The sequence below is a fragment of the Malaclemys terrapin genome, chromosome 6 (genome assembly GCF_027887155.1).
Source record: "Malaclemys terrapin pileata isolate rMalTer1 chromosome 6, rMalTer1.hap1, whole genome shotgun sequence".
In the NCBI taxonomy this organism is placed as follows: domain Eukaryota; kingdom Metazoa; phylum Chordata; order Testudines; family Emydidae; genus Malaclemys; species Malaclemys terrapin.
In genome coordinates this window covers 119,670,226-119,687,109 of record NC_071510.1, presented here as the reverse complement: position 1 = coordinate 119,687,109, position 16,884 = coordinate 119,670,226, and the positions used below count along the sequence as shown (strand labels likewise).

The 16,884-nt window shown below is 44.8% G+C and overlaps 1 protein-coding gene across 7 annotated transcripts in view; it reads left to right on the top strand.

Annotated features, from left to right (window-relative positions):
• Positions 1–16,884, top strand: part of CTIF (cap binding complex dependent translation initiation factor) — a 352,990-nt gene that overhangs the window by 89,983 nt on the left and 246,123 nt on the right. For 5 of the 7 annotated variants that reach the window (XM_054032221.1, XM_054032219.1, XM_054032216.1 and 2 more), the window contains exon 3: positions 6,598–6,681. The exons of the other annotated variants lie outside the window; for them this stretch is intronic. In XM_054032221.1, coding sequence (XP_053888196.1) covers positions 6,598–6,681 — 84 coding nt within the window. The remainder of the gene's footprint in view (positions 1–6,597; positions 6,682–16,884) is intronic. 7 annotated transcript variants of the gene reach the window in all.

The following is a 16,884-nucleotide window of genomic DNA, read 5'->3' as shown; positions in this document are numbered from 1 at the left end:
CTCTGTGCAATGCACCACCAACAAAAACACAGCGGCCCAGGCCCCGTATGGACTGGCCTGTCTTGACCAGTCTGAATGGGATGTGTTGCAGTAACACTGGCTGAGGGATATTAAGCTTGGCAGAGGTGCTGACTTTCTATTGTGCCGGGGGGTGCTTAGCCCCCGCTCTGCCCCAGACCCTGTCCCCACTAAACCCCTTCCCCCAAAGCCCAACCCCTGCCCCGCCTCTTCCTTTTCCACCCTGTTCCGCCCCCTCCCCGGAGCATGCCCCGCCCTCGCTCCTCTCCCTCCCCCCCCAGTGCCTCCTGCATCACTGCAGGTGGGAGGAGCTGGGGGGAGGGGGAGGAGCTGATCGGGGGACTGCCGGTGGGTGCTCAGCACCCACCATTTTTTTTCCAGCCCTGGAGCACCCACGGTGTCAGCCCCTATGAGGTGTGGTGATGTGTTGAGCAATTGAGAAGTGCTTGTTAGAACCTAAAGACCTGTGCTGCATTGATTCTAAGGGTAGCTCCCACTGATATTTGGGAGCACACTGATTCATTATCAAACGTAGCACATGCCCCCAAAACCTCCATAAATGGATGCTTATGGCTGCTGCTCATTCAGGGACCTGAGAGCTTATTGCAAAATTGCCATTTTTTGCTAAGACACCTAATATATTTCTGGTTTGGAGGGGTGCAAAGACCCAGGAGACAGAGGGATTGTCTAAGGGAGGGGTGGTTTGGGGTTGTCAGTGGAAGGGGAACAACTAGAAATAATACTAGAAAGTTACATACTAGGGATGTAACTTTTAAAATGGACAATTTGGGCTGAACGTCATAAAAAACGAGAGCTGTCTCCTGAGCGAAATTGTTGGTTTGAATTTCAGCGCTACGCTGTGCTAAGCGCATTCCGAACATGTAAAATGGCAGAGATACGTTTGAGAGGAAGGATGGTCCAGTGGTTAGGGCGCTAAACTAGACCTGGGTTCAAGTCCCTGCTGTGTCACAGGCTGTCTGTATGGCCTTGGGCAAATCACTTTCTGTGTCTCAGTTCCCCATTTGTACAACAGGAACAGTAGCACTTCCCTGCCTCACAGGGCTGCTGTGTGGATCAGTACATTGAAGATTGTGAGGCTTTCAGATGTTCTGGTGAGAAGTATGTAAATACTTAAGACAGTATACAGATGCAGTCCCTGCCCCAAAGACCAGATCTTTAACTATTGGTACTGCCATCAGTAGTCATTTAAAACTGAAAATGGATTTAAGCATCCAATTTCAGACCTAGGTTTGGATCTGGATATTGAATATACCAAGGTCAAGGTGTGTTTGGGTCCCTCTGTTTGTTACAATCATTATTTTTGTATTGCAGTAGCTCCTAGGAGCCCCCGTCATGTACCTGGAACCCATTGTGCTAGGCGCTGTACAAACACAGAGAAAAAAGACAGTCTGTGTCCCAAAGATGATTTATTTTAAAAATAATCCTTTTGGATGTATGGGAGAGTGTACTGTCAGGAGGAATCCCACCCTGGCAGAGGGATGGAATAGAAGACCCATTCCAACCTTTTACTGCTCTGATTTCTATGAGTCTTCCAGTCACCATAGAAAGACTTGGTCTTGTGGTTCCATTCTGTGTGCATTTGTTTGCTTCCATGGTTGCCTTTTATTTCTGTAGCTTGTATTTAGGTTTTCTGCTGTGCCTGGGGCAATGGTGGCTAGTCACACCAAAACCCAAAGTGCAGTAGGCGTCAGGCAGGGTCTCATGAAAGGGCTTTGTTCTGGTGATGTGTCTATGCCTCTCACAATGAGGTCACTAGAAGTCCTGAATCACCAGGGGACCAATCTTATTTTACATTTTCATTCATGACCTTGGCATGACAAGTGGGAGAGTGCTAATAAAATGTGCAGATGATACAGAGTTGGGAAGTATTGCCAATATGGAGAAGGACTGGAATATCATACAAGAAGATCTGGAGGACCTTGAAAGCTGGAGTAATAGAAATGGGATAAAATTTAATAGTGCAAAATGCAAGGTTATACACTTAGGGACTAACAACCAGAATTTTTGCTATAAGCTGGGGGCATATCAGTTGGAAGTGATGGAGGAGGAGAAAGACCTGGGTGTATTGGTCGATCACAGGATGTCTCTGAGCTGCCAATATGATGCTCCCCTGAAAACGGCTAATGCACTCCTGAGAGGCATCAGGCGAGGTATTTCCAGTAGAGAGAGGGATGTGTTATTACCATTATACAAGGCATCATCTGGAATACTGTGTGCAGTTTTGATCTCTCATCTTTAAGAAAGATCAATTCAAACTGGAACAGGTGTAGAGAAGGGCTACTAGGATGATCAGAGGAATGGAAAACCTATCTTATGAGAGGAGACTAAAGGAACTTGGCATGTTTAACCTAACCAAATGAAGGCTGAGGGGAGATATGATTGCTCTGTATAAACACATCAGAGGGATAAATACCAAGGAGGGAGAGGAGTTAAGTGCCAATGCTGACATGAGAACAAATGTATATAAATTGGCCATCAACAAGTTTAGGCTTGAAATTAGATGTAGGTTTCTAATCATTGGAGGAGTAAAGTTCTGGAGCAGCTTTCCAAGGGGAGAAGTGGGGGCAAAAATCCTAACTGGCTTCAAGACTGAGCTTGATAAATTTATGGAGGGGATGGTATGATAAGACTGCTTACAATGGCCTCTAGCCCATCGGCGACTGCTAGTAGCGAATATCCCCATTGCCCGGAGATGGGGAGGGCTCTGAGTTACTACAGAGAATTCTTTCCCATGTGTCTGGCTGGTGGGTCTCGCCAACATGCCCATGATCTAACTGCTCACCATATTTGGGGTTAGGAAGGAATTTTCCCTCAGTTCAGATTCGCAGAGACCAGGGTGGGTTTTCGCCTATGGGCACAGGTCACTTGCAGGTTTAAACTCATGTAAATGGTGGATTCTCTGTATTTTGAAGTCTTTTAATCATGATTTGAGGACTTCGGTAACTCAGGCAGATGTTTTGGATCTATTACAGTAGTGGGTGGGTGAGGTTCTGTGGCCTGCAATGTGCAGGAGGTCAGACTAGATAATCACAACGGTCCTTTCTGGCATTAAAGTCTGGGTCTGTGTTTTCCAGTTCTTCAAGGAATGTGCAGGCTTCCCATCCTGGTGGCGGTTCAGGAAGTGATTTAGTAGCATATTGGGAGTTGTTGTTCAGTTTGCCAGCTTGTCACACAGGAATCGTCTGCGTAGGTAGTGAAGAGACGGTGAAAGCAATGATTGTGCTGCTGCATATTATAGAAGGGGCTGCTTCTTTTTCCCTCTTGCAGTGACATGATCTTGGGAGTCAAATGGCTTTCAAACACCAATAAAAAGACAACTCTCTCTCTCTCTCAGCATGGAAGTGCCTTGTAAAGAGCCCTGCCATGATGACAGCCCAGAGAGACTTGCTTCCCTTTGTGACTGATGTTGGATCATGAGTGAATAACACCAAGGGACCATGCACTGGGAGGTGCATTGGCATTTCCCTGCTCAGAATGCAATGCAGAGAGCAGGGATGGCAGAGCTGCTCTAGAGACTTCCTTCCACTCCTAATCTGCCCCAGCAAGTTGGGTTGGGTTGGGCTGGGAGTTGGTCACTTTGGTAACTATAGTTTCAAAGGGGAACACAGGATTGGTTAGATTCTGCATCTTGTTGTGGTGTCTATCACAATATATTCTGGGTGAAGATATATGCAGAAACCAAGCCAGTGACAGTAGAAGTAGGCCCAGTGGCTCAGAAGGAAGCAGCTGTTCTGTCAACAGGAAAAAATGGGGAGAATGAGGGCTGACGTACCAAAATAACCCAAGGTGAACTGACCTGACTAGAAAGGCCGTGATGACTGCTATAGAGGGACTCGGGCAGATGTGCCCAGGGAGACAGTGCCATAGAGAGGAGGTGGTCTGTGAACTGACTCGGCCCCACCTCGAGCCAGATGTACTCCAGAACCATTATGAAGGATAGGATTGTGAATTGATTCTGTGTTATAGCCAGCAGCAAAAGGAGGTTGGGGAGAATAGAAGCATGAATTCCCTCCCTGTGTCCTGTCACCGTTTCACTTATGAAACAATATCCAATAAGCGCCAGACTTGTTCTGAACAAGGACTGGAGTTTTTACTAATGGACAGGATAGTGGGCTCAGATCTCCACAGGTTTCCTGGATGGAACTGGATCATTTCCTTTCCCCAGAGATTCAATGTAAAGGATGCATTTGTCCATAGCACTTTTTAGTCACAAAACTCTTCATGGCTCATTAGACCACCCAACAGGCTCCACTGTGTTATATAGGCAGCATCTGTAGATGGGGAAGGAGAGAAGCAGAATAGGGCTATGGGGAAGCTCTGGGAGAATGACTGAGTATGTGGGAGTCTGAGGAGGAAGATTCTTCTATTGACTTAGCTACTGCCTCTTGAGGGGATGGATTTACTGTAGTGATGGAAAAAACCCTTCCATCACTGTAGCAAGCGTCTACACTACTGCGGCATACCTGCATCGCAGCAGCTGTAGGGCGTGTAGTGTAGACATCGCCTTAATCTATATCTTTGGGCAAGTCACTCGTATTCTCTGTGCCTCAATTCTCGATGAGTTTAATAATATTTCCCTTCCCAACGGAGGTGTTGTGAGGATAAATTCGTTCACTGACATGTCTGAAGTGCTCAGATAGTACAGTGATGGAGGATATTTACTATAAGTACCTAGAAAGGGGAGGAGGTGTTAAATGCTACTGTGTATCATGAATTGGCTATAGTCTCCATTTCCTTACCCTAGCCCTTGGAGTCCTACAGCAGTAGCATTTCTGCCAGTGGGGCACTTGGGATGCTGCTCCAGTCAGAAGAAAACAAGAGAGAATATAGTGAGAGTAAAATAAATGTAACTTCTGCTTAATTTGTGCCAGGGCTGAGCCTCTAGGCTTGGCCATTCATAGCCCCGGCACCTCTGGGCTTGGCCGTTCATAGCTCCGGCACCTCTGGGCTTGACCATTCATAGCCCCGGCACCTCTGGGCTTGGCCGTTCATAGCCCCGGCACCTCTGGGCTTGGCCGTTCATAGCTCCGGCACCTCTGGGCTTGGCCGTTCATAGCCCCGGCACCTCTGGGCTTGCTGCGTCGGTTATGAATGTAAAAAAAAATGCTTGCGTCCCAGCACCTAATTGCTTGAGCCCCAGCGGTATGCCACTTGCAGCTGTTAATATAACAGAATAGCTGTCCCATAAAGATATTCGTTCCAGGGCTGTTGTTCCTGTGCCTAAGACTGCTAAGGGGATACATGCATAATTCCAGCAGAAGGTTTTCCAGTACAACAGTAACAGGACTTCACTGAAGAGTTGAACAGCCCTTAATAAATAAGCACAGGCACAGTTAATATTAATTATAATAACCCACCTGAAATGTTGACCTAATGTTGCCATTGCCAGGAGGGTGAGATCTTATATACAGGTCACTTTTGAAGCGCCGGTTTCTAATATTGGCCCTTCTTCATGTTTTCTGGCCTCGTCCTCATCGGTCCTTAAATGGTCAGATTAATTCCTGTTTCTGCTTGTGTGGAATTCACTTACTATTTGCTTTGTGCGTCAGCCTCTGTGATGTCATCAGCAGAGTAAATAGCTTTAGAATAGCATTTACCTCAAGCTGGAGCAGCAGAGAGAGCTCTGTAATAGGGCAGGGTGAACATTTTCCATCCCGACTGTTTTTTTTTATGGAGAATTGGGCTTTTCATAAAACGTGTCTGCTTTCAGCAGAAAACGCCAGGTTTTCTTTGAAAAACCAAATGCTCCAAAACTGAAGTACTTTGGTTTCGATATCGTGCTGTGGTGCCTCATGGGAAATCGTAGTTCAGTTTCCTCATGTTCACGTTATCCCCTATGGGTTGGTCTCCCTGCGTGGACTAGATCTCTTATGATGCACTACTGCAAGAAACTCCCTGGGGCCAATCATCTCTCACCATGAGGGGAGACCACTGTTATAATAATAATAATAATTAATGGAGATATCCCATCTCCTAGAACTGGAAGGGACCTTGAAAGGTCATTGAGTTCAGCCCCCTGCCTTCACTAGCAGGACAAAGTACTGATTTTGCCCTAGATCCCCAAGTGGCCCCCTCAAGGATTGACCTGACAACCCTGGGTTTAGCAGGCCAATGCTCAAACCACTGAGCTATCATCCCCCCTCCCCCCCCAATATTCATCATGGGAGATGTAATCCAACCAAGTAGCTTGGCCTATAGAGAAGAATGGGAGCACGAGGCACGGCGGCAGCATTTTTGGATCAAAATATTTCAAATTTCAGCTGAAATATTCTGGGTTTTTATTTTTTGCTGAAAAACCAACTTTTTTGTGGAAAATGTCCTCTTCTTCTCTCCACCCCCATTTTTGGAAAAATATTTTTCATGAAAGAAATGCATTTTCTGATCAGCAGTGCCTTTCATGAACAGTCCCTCTTGCAAAACACGAACACGTCAGTACTGTAGAGTTTCCTTGGCTTCCAAGAACAGTCTGATGGTGTTTTGCTAGATGCAAGGGTTTGATTCGACAGTTTTCCCAACGTAGCTATTATTTTACACAATGCCTTTCTATCCTTTTTGCAGTGGACAGCGGATTGTAGTGAGCAGCTGGATGACAGCTGTTCCTCTTCGAGAGGGAAGGGCTTACCGTCTCACGAACACAATCAGGTAGGGGACGTGTTTAGCTCTTCCTGTCAAAGCTCTTGCTCTTTTAACTCAGGGTCACTGAGCCTTGGTGTTGTCAGCATTCACTTTCCTAGAGTAAGAGATGATTCTTGGAATCTGTGGTGACTCCACAGTTAAGGAGGAGGAATAGCTACGAAAGCAGATAGTGAGAATTGAGTATGGTGGTTCCCAGATCCTTGGACGAAGAGCTTTTGGGCTATAATGACTTAGATAGGAGGCCAGGACACTAGCTCCTTTGACCACTGTACCTCCCTTAGCACTCGTACAAGAGCTGTACTGTACCACTTGGTCATTATTGATTGGTGTAATATCAGTCTTGAAATGAAGCTTTAGACTTTGAGTTCTGAATCCTAGGAACTAGATATGGAAAAGACCTATTGAAGCATCTAGTCCATCCAGTAGCAAAGGGAGATTTTGTTTGGTGTGTAGGTGTGGGTGGAGTAGGAGGCATGGATTTCATTTCCTATCACTATCCAGTCTGAAATTCGGTTTCATCCCTCTTCTCCAGTTGAGGCAGCCGGAGACCTTATCTTTTCACCCACTATGTAAGTAGTTTATCAGGAAAAGCCAACCTTTCTTCTCCTAGCGAAAACCACTGTCAACGGAAAAGCTCCCCACTCGAAGACAGCCCATTTTAAACAGAAATAGATTTCTGTCCAGTAAAGGACAGAGAGGGTTTGGAGGGTGCTGTTGATTTCTGGAGAGCTTTTTAAGAAAAGCCCCGTGAGTGTCAAAGTGAAAAGCAACTCAGTGTCAAAGTCAGGTTGAATATGTGAGCTAAAATTCAGGTATGGGAGTTGCGTGTACAGCATGTGAAAGTATGTGTTTGCTGATATGTTTACTGCAATGTAAGGATCATGTTACTAGGGAGAAAGAAGAGACTGAGTTAAATATCCATGTGGGCGAAGTATGATTGTGGAGGGTAGATCACAAACCCATCATAGCCATGTGTTGTAAAGTAGAGGCACTAGTGAAAGCAGAGTGCAAGGTGACATCTGTGCATACAGTGAACAGTAGGGTAAAGTACGATACCTGCACACACGTGGTTTCTTTGGCTATGATTTTCCTTCCTCGCTTATGTGAGAAGGCCCAAGAGTGAGACAGCAGAAGAGTTTAATAAGTAGCTCCAGAGAGAGCATGTCCCACTGGTCAGGGCTAAACTACCCTTCTGAAGCAAAATGTTGCAGCACTGGAAGTAGCAGCATTCTTTCTCTTCTGGCATACGGATAAATAAACACACCCATCTCCTGCTGGCAGTTCCCCATGTGCATCGCTCACCACCAGCCAAAACAGAAAAGCAGGTCGTCTCGGAAACGTGGGATCTATTGTGGGACTGAAGCAGTTTACAAACGGAACGGTGTAAAATGAGCTTGGAGCGTGAATTACAAGAACACTATGAACAAAGAGCCTAGAAAATAAGAGTTGAGGTTGAATTCAAAATTAAAAAAAAAAAAAAAAGAATTCTCCAGCATCAGCCAATTCTGTATAAGCCACTCGTTCCCAAACTGTGTTCAACAGGGCTCTGGGGGGGGAGGGGGGGTGATTCTCTGGTTACTGTCTGGTGATGTGGTGGTGGCTCTTTTCAGCTCTTTCTACAGATATTCGAGCTGTGAACAAGGAGGAGCTAACCAAGCTGTATCCATTAGGGGCTAGAAGGAGTGGGAACAGAGCCACTCTGTGCTGCTATTTAGACAGAAAGATGTGTGGCAGCTGGGAAACCATTCGGGGGAAGAGTATGAGCAGCACGTGCATAGGGTGACAGCAGCCCATGTGTCAGCAAACCCGTGCAGGAAGGAGAATAGTTGGTAGAGGGAGAGGAAATGAGCAAAGTAAAACCTTCTTCAGTCAAGACTTTTTACTGAATTGAAGACAGTTAAAGGGACACTTTCATGTGGACACTTTAATGTCCGTTTAACTGTCATGTGCACAGGTTTGTAATAATCACCATTTGGATCTTGCACAGTTGCCAATGGAGGGGTAGGTGCTGGAGGCCTTTATGAATGGGAGGTGCCCACAAGACAAATCTCAGTAACAAGCCATGGTCCGTGCTGTGAGAAAGCTTGAGACACCCTGCTCCAACAGCAACCTGTGCATGAAACTGTGTGTTGAGCATTGCATTGAGATGCAGAGCTATTTCCATTCCGTGTCCCTGTCTTGTCGCTTCTTCCTCCCAAACAGATCTGTACAATCTGGCCTTCTCGCTCTGTCCACAGTGCTATAACTGTCTCCAACAGCCCTCATTGTCACCTGTCCTCGGGATGGAAATTCCCATTTACATTCACTTCTGGTGCTTGGATAATCTGGTGACGATGGATGTTCTAGAAAAGCCTAAGAAAAACAGATGCGCAAACTTACGTAAGATAAAACCCTGTCCCAAAGAGCTTTGTGATGCATAGCCTCACGCCAGTGAGGAAGGAGTTAAAGAGTGGGCCCTGAAAAGGGAGGATCCCTGCTTAGTGCAGGGTGGCACTCCGAAGAGCAGGACTGCAGCTCAGAGCTCACTGGCCCCTCACTGGAGAAACGGCTAGAGAGCGTGGCTGCATAGGACCACTCACCAATGAAAAGGGCTGGTACTTTTTCTCTTTTATTTTGTTTGCTTTGGCTTCCTGATGGCCTAGGACTCTGCTTTTTGGTGGGCTGTAGGAGTAACTGTCTTTTTGTTTGTATTACTTTAACTGTCCCACGCAAGGGGTCAGAGACCTTGAGCAGCACAGCTGGAGGGCTGTGCCCTGGACTCCAAGACAGAAGCAATGTCCATCCTGTCCGCAAGGGGGTGCTAGAGTATTATAGTCGACTACAAGCTTGCAGTGTGAAAGGAGACACTCTCCAGAGACTCCGCTACAGACACTTATTAAACCCTCTGAAGGTGGTAAACATAACTATAGATTCAATATATGGTAGCTTTGATCTGTTGCCTTCTTGACTCTGTGAAATATTCAACAGTGATTCCTTGGTGAGATTTCCCCCCTCCACTCCCCCCTTTGAATCTGCTCTGCATGCTAACTCAGCCAGCTGCTTGAAATTCTGATTCAGGTCTTGCTGATTTCATTAAGCCTACGTGGATTGCTCAGAATATTAACAGGCTACTACTTTCTTATTCAAGAGTGTCTCAGGTTGGTTTCCCAAGCAGACTAATAGCAACTGGCTTGTCTGGTTCAGCTGATGGGCTGACATGAAGGGCTGCGGGTAGAGTGGAGTGCGGGGAGGTGAAGGTCAGTATAGGGAATGCATTTCTTTTTCAAATCAGTCATCACAAACAGCGTTCATCTGTCTTGTGCTTTGGCATTTTTGGGGGGAAGTGCTAAAGCTTTTTGATCTTTTCCAACAGCGATCTTGTTTTGTATAAACAAATAACGTTCACATATGTCCAAGTTGTCCTTTCTGATCTGATCTCACTATATTTTGGGTTCTCTCCTAGCCTGCAACAAAGCTAATAATGATCCCTCTCACCATTCAGCTTGCTTTAAATATCGGTGACAAATTTTCCCTGGAAATGAAAAGGATCTGCCCCCTATTGTTCTTCCTGCCCTGTCAACAATCACCTCTTTATTACTGACTTATCCTTAGAAAGCTCTTGGTGAGGATTGTGCTCCACTTACAGCTGTTCGTTGTTGATTTTTACATGTCACTTTCAACATTTTAAACAGATTCATTCTTAAAATGTTGGCTTTAAATGTGAAATACAAATCACTGTTAGAGCTGGCCAGGAAATGTTTATTTTCCCACCCAAAAATGTTGATATTAACACTGAAATTTCTCTGAAACGTTTGGAGGGGTTTGTTGAAAAACTAAAAAAAAATAAATCAATTTTCTTCCAAGTTTTTTTGGTTTTCAAAAAATCTTGTTAAAAATGGGCCTCTCCTACGGAAAATCCCATGTTGATAGAAATGCCTTATTTTGGTTGAAAAAGCCCATTTTGAGCTAAGTATTTAGACGAGCTTTAGTTTCTATGCAAATATGTGGTTAATAAGCTGTTTTATCCCTTGTGCTGGGTTCTTGTTAGACCTCATGAGCAAGAAGAGTCTGACCTGGTAGGAGACCTTGAAGGAAAACCGAGGGTAGTGTAAGGTGTGTTTATGCAATAGGTGGCTCTCTTCCCTTTGAGTCAGTAGGAATTCAGAGCCAGATTTTCAAAGGTATTTAGGTGCCTAAAGATGCAGCGGCCTAGTGGAGTTTTCAAAAGTGCCAAAAGCAAGTTAAAACAACGAGGTTTCCTTGTGGCCCCTTAGAGACGAACAAATTTATTTGGGCATAAGCTTTCATGGGATATAACCCACTTCATCAGATGCATGGAGTGGACAATGCAGTAAGCAGGTATAAATATACAGCACATGAAAAGATGGGAGTTGCTTTACCAAGTGGGGGGGGGTCAGTGCTAACGAGGCCAATTCAATTAGGGTGGATGTGGCCCATTCACAACAGTTGACAAGAAGGGGTGAATATCAACAGAGGGAAAATTATTTTTTGTAGTGACCCAGCCACTCCCAGTCTTTATTCAGGCCTAATTTGATAGTGTCAAGTTTGCAAATTAATTCCAGCTCTGCAGTTTCTTGTTGAAGTCTGTTTTTGAAATTTTTTGTTGAAGAATGCTGACTTTTAAGTCTGTTATTGAGTGTCCAGGGAGATTGAAGTGCTCTCCTACTGGTTTTTGAATGTTACAATTCTTGATGTCAGATTTATGTCCATTTATTCTTTTGCGTAGAGACTGTCCAACATTGGCCAAGCCTTTCGAAAATCTGTCCCCAGTGCTTCCAGGGTGGCAGTATACTGCTGGCGGTGCTTTTAAGAGGCCTGATTCTCCATTGCTGTGTGTCTTGTGTAACCCCTGTGCAAAATGGTTGTAAAACAGTCATTGGTGTGCGAGGAGAGTTCTGAGTTGGTATCATTTTGCCCCCACCTTGCATGCCCTCTGCACAGATGTAAGTGACAACTCAGGGTGTAAGGCAATGGCAGATCTGGCCTAAGGTTCTTCCCGCTTATGATTATTAAAGAGCTTAGTAAGATTTTCAAGTTAACTCCTGGTGTGCTCAATCAGATAATTGCATTCTGCTTATCTAAAATTCTCCCTGCAGTTTCAGTTGAACGCGGCATTCACTTCCTGACCTAGTTTGCTGTATGTTTCTGTGCCCTGCTAAACAGTATTTGAGTGGTGATCTCCTTATAGAGTCTGTAGAGCACTTTGTGAGCCTCTGGGGTGAAAACCACTATATCACTGTATGTAAAATATCATCTTTGTGACACATTCCCAATGTAAATGAGGAAAGATTAGATAATAGAATAATTTTAATCTTTATCCGTTGGAAAAAAACGTGTAAAGAAAAGGCCTGCTGGGAAAATTATATAGAACACTTTATTGGTATTCCCCTGACGAGGACTGTTGCAAATAGGAATCTCTTTGATGTATTTTTGAGAGGAATTCATTAAGTAGAAAGGCTTCTGAAAATGTATATATTTAAAAAAGTCCAACGGAGATGTTCACACATGAAAGGACTGGTAACTGTGTGAAATGGTTCTGGTATGAGGGTTTATTGGTATACATTTAGGATTGTCCCTTTCCTCCAGGTGGAGTAGAGACTCCTGCCACCTGTTGCATCTGTCATAAAGCTGAGACTGTCAGCTTTTGAAGGAGGGACTGACTTGATTTTGTAGCCTGTAGCACAAAGGGGACTTGATCCATGAATGGGGACCCTACTTGCTACTGTAATTGAAATAGAAAATAATAATTTTCTCATGAGTGGTATAACAATGAGTTACACAGATTATCTCAAATGAGTGCCAATAAAATCTTTATATCATCATATATTCTGTACGTCACATGTTGACGGGAAAATAATTTAGAAACGCTTTAAAGTTCACCATTTTTTCTACATTGTTTTCATTTCCCTCTCCCTGTGAAAATAGACTCTCTGAATACTATGAATCCAACTGTAATGGGGAAGAGAAATCATAGCTAGTACATTTTAGAAACCACTAAAATACTTTTTCTGTTTATAATTGTGATCTTATCATGAGTCTCACAATGTCTGGTGTTTCAGTACTGATGGTGTGCTTGTAAAGCCTGATATTCAGAGCTAGCGTGGTATATTGCATTATAGAAACCTCTGTCTTTTGATGGTTAAAGCTCCTGGCTGTACATGTGAAAGGTTGACAAGATATTTGACTGTTATCCTTGTCACTGATCCAGGATAAAATATATTGCCTGGCTTAAGCCTTGGACTAATGTGATGTTTTGGGAGGAAAACTTTACATTTGGAGCAAAGAAGGAAGTATTTTTGTGGCAAATCAACTTAAAAAATAAAATGAGATTGGTGGCTGTTTTGAAGGTGACAAATGGCTTGGAATGTTAGAATTGGTCCCAGCAGAGATGGCCGAGGGCAAATCAGGCAGTCAGAGGTGGACGATAAACACGTTTATCACATGATTCAACAATTGATCACATGGATATCATTGTCATGTGTCCATAACGTTACAACCCCGATGAGCTCCCACTCCTGGATGATCACTAGGCCGCTGTACTGCAGACTTTGGGTCCCATGTGCTCTTGGCTGGGCAGGTGTAGGCGCTGTCTCTCTGGCTCTGGGATTATAGGCACACAACCCCAGGTGCAGACCCTGCGTCTCAAACCTCTCTTGGTGGTGGGGATGCTGCAGTCTGATTGCCTAGGCCCTGAAACTAGTGCTGGCTCTTCCAAGCCTCCCCATTAGATGTTGCACACTCTCACTGAAGCTGTGGACCAACTGCTTCACTGTTTCCGTTTTTGAGAAGTGCATGACAGTGCAAGTAACACCCAGACTCTGAAAAAGCATTTCTAAACTCACGCACACGGTACAAATAGAAAAAACATAAGAGACATGGATCCACGAAAAAATAAACTGCAATGCAAAAACCTTCCTCCAGTGTCCTCACCACTCTGAGAGCCCTTTGGGTTTGAGTCAGTCTTTTCAGGATCCCAAGACCCTCCTCTCTTCCTGCTCAGTCTTGCCTTCTTGTTGTGGTTGGCGAGAAAGAGTTAGTAAGAGCAGACCTTTTCCTCGTATAACTTTCCAGTTCCCCTCTGTCATGTGACCATCCTGGTCAGCCTCAAAGCCCCCTCAGGAAATCAAGGTCACCTGTCAGGTGATCTGTTCCTTGGTTCCTTCCCATCTGGGTGGGAAATGGTTTCTTGCAGCTTGGCCACCCTCTTTAGCATACACATTGTATTGCCGGGGCTGTCGTTCAATCTTAATGCCTTGTTGAGTGTCCTGTAGCCGTTTCCAAACAGGACGGGTGATCTTGACACAGTCCTGGTCAGGAAATGGCTAATTGAATGGACACGATGGCGTACTGATGCAGAAAATTCACAAAATCATTCAGAATTCATAAGATGTACATAGATTTCCCAAACAGTCACACTTAAATGAGAGGGTGTAGGGTTTTTCGGAGTAGGTAACCATGTCTGTTCAGATTTATCTGCTCTATGAAAAAAGGCCTTAGTAATAGAATCTAGATAGCAGAGCTGGAAAGGCCTGTCGTATGCCGAGGAGTCCATTCTGGTACTGTAGAACTGTTCCTTATGCTGTATTTTCTTGTGCTGTTGTTTCTAAAGTAACAATGAAAAGAGATGACACTTAACAGTTTTCTTTGGCAATCACAGTTTGATCAAATGGCTGTGAGATGGTTATTTGAGAGGTCAGTGCTGGGTCACTACCTTGGGTGAAATGTACTGAAGCCAGTTTTAGATTATAAAGGTAAGGGGAGGAATAAGCGTAGGAGGAGCCAAGGCTATGAATAGGGTTAGCAGAATTCGATTTATTCTTAAGCATTTTTATTGATTTAAATATCTACCGTTGTGGGAAATTATGGAGGGGATCAGACAATAGGGGAGCCAGACCATAATTATTTAATGATAGTAGACGCTGAGATTCAAAGATCTAAAGCTTTGTTTCTGTTAAAACATATTGTCACATCGCATGTCAAAATATCCTTAAATCAAACTGTAGTGCTCAAGCAGCATTTTTCTTACTTAACCTATAGTAAATTTCAGCTATTGTTGAGGGAAATACTTTGTCATCAGTGTGTGGGTGTACGATGAAACTGACGCTTGCAGACATTTACTGCTAAAAATTTAATCCTTCCAAACCTGAATATGACTTATAATCCTGGCTCTGCACATCCTCACTATGTGAGGCCATGGGCAAGTCTCTCAGCCTCTCTGAGCCTTTCTTTCCTTGTCTGTGAAATGGAACTGTGTAATGAAGTGGGAATTTTTGTAATATTTTTAAAGATGCCTGTATGTGCCTCAGTTTCCCTTGTACACTGCATGGCTACCCCATGTGGGCGAGGAAGAAATTAAGTTTGCTGTCAGGGCAGACTTAAAGATATAAGTGTGTGTGTCCCCTCCTTGTATGGGTGGAATGAAGAGTTGTTAAGCAACTGGTTGAAATTGACCCAGATCACCAAGGGGGCCAGAGAAAGAATTCAAGCTCCAAGGACTAATGGAGTTCTTTGCTTCTCAGCAGGGAAGCTGAGCAAAGACCCTAGCTTGAGAACAGAAGTCTGAGGGCTGATCTACACTGGTAATGTTAAAGGAGGAGGCTCCTCCGCGTACTGCTCTCGCCTGCAGGCACCGCCCCCGCAGCTCCCATTGGCCGCAGTTCCCAGCCAATTGAGATCCAAGTTCTAGTCCTGCTTCTGCCACTGACTTATTGGGGGGCCCTGAGCTCCCCAGCTCTGTGCCTTAATTAATCTATCTATAAAATGGTGGTAGTGATACCCTTTGTGAAGCACTTTGGGATCTACTGATACAACGCACTATATATGACTGAGCTGTTGTTATTGTTATTACCGTAGCAAATAAAAAGCCACACTTAATACTTCTCGCAAGCATGGTGACCATAAAAGAAATAGCAACCATAGGGAAACTTCTGCAGTGCTGTCCGGGTGTGCGGTGGGGCCTGGACTGAGTGCCACTCCACCTCCACTGTCTCTTGTGGGTGTTGTGCCTCATCTCCCACAATGCGTTCCCAACCTGATGAGTGTAGGTTTGCAAGGTTTAGAGAGGCAGCTGAAATAAAGAGGTGGGGAGAGCGGGGGCTTTGAGGTGCAGTTCTTTTTGTATATGGGGGACAGCTGGGAAGCTGGAAGAAGGTTTAATTTCCTTTGGGGCAAGACAGCAAGGGATCATACAGGGAAGGAGGGAGGGACTTAGATGTCACCCGGGATCAGTTTGGTGTGAGACGGGGAGAAGGAGCAGAGAACTCCTTGCCACAGTGACCATGTTCCGGGGCTAGTGGCAGTCATGGCAGAGCCTTCCTGCAGTCAAGAGATTAATGCATATTGTTAAATTAATTTCCTCATAACAGAAATCCTGTACGTGGAACTTTCGGTGTAGTTCTGCTGCTTTCTTGGAAGTATGAGCAGCCTTGTAGCTCTGCATTAAGAAAAAGACTACAATGAAATCTCACGGTTCAGGGCTTCAGCTGCTGGCCTGCAGGGGCCAGGAAGGAATTTTTTACTCCACATACATCATTTGGTTCTTTCTTTCTTTTCTTTTTCCTTTTGCCTTCCTGTGAAGCATCAGGGATTGGCCACAGCTGCAGATGGGACCTCGGCTGTGGTGGACCAGTGCTCTGAGGTGGTACAAAGAATCCTCTGTCTCAGGTGCCTGGCCCACAAGCGGTTAGGAAGGAATTTTCTCCCTGGTCAGATTGGCAGGGATCTGGTGTTTTTTGGGGGTGGGAGTGTCTGACTTCCTCTGCAGCTTGGGATGTGGACTGCCTGCTAGGATCATCTGGGCAGCTCTCAGTTAATCAATTCCCTGCCAGTGCAGGGGCTTTGGGTACTGCTGGGACCTCGTTCTCTCCTGATCTCTGCCTGTGGCTCACAACAGTTTAATTTCCTGAGGGCTGAAATGCTTTGGCCTAAATCTTGGGGCTCAACATAGGGGTATTTGGGTGGAATTGCGGCCTAGTGAGGTACAGGCAGTCAGGCTAGATCTAATGGTCCTTTCTGGCCTTAAGATCTATGAAACTTGCAGTAAAGTCTGCTTTATCTGATCGCTGCTGAACACTTTTTTTTATTTTGAGGGTCCAATTAGGATTTTTTTTTTTTTAGTAACTTTATTTGTATATTCTTTCAGCGTTCACACATTCTTGCTGCCAGGATCATTCATGAGGTTTTGTGACGACACAGCTTGTCCTTTAACCC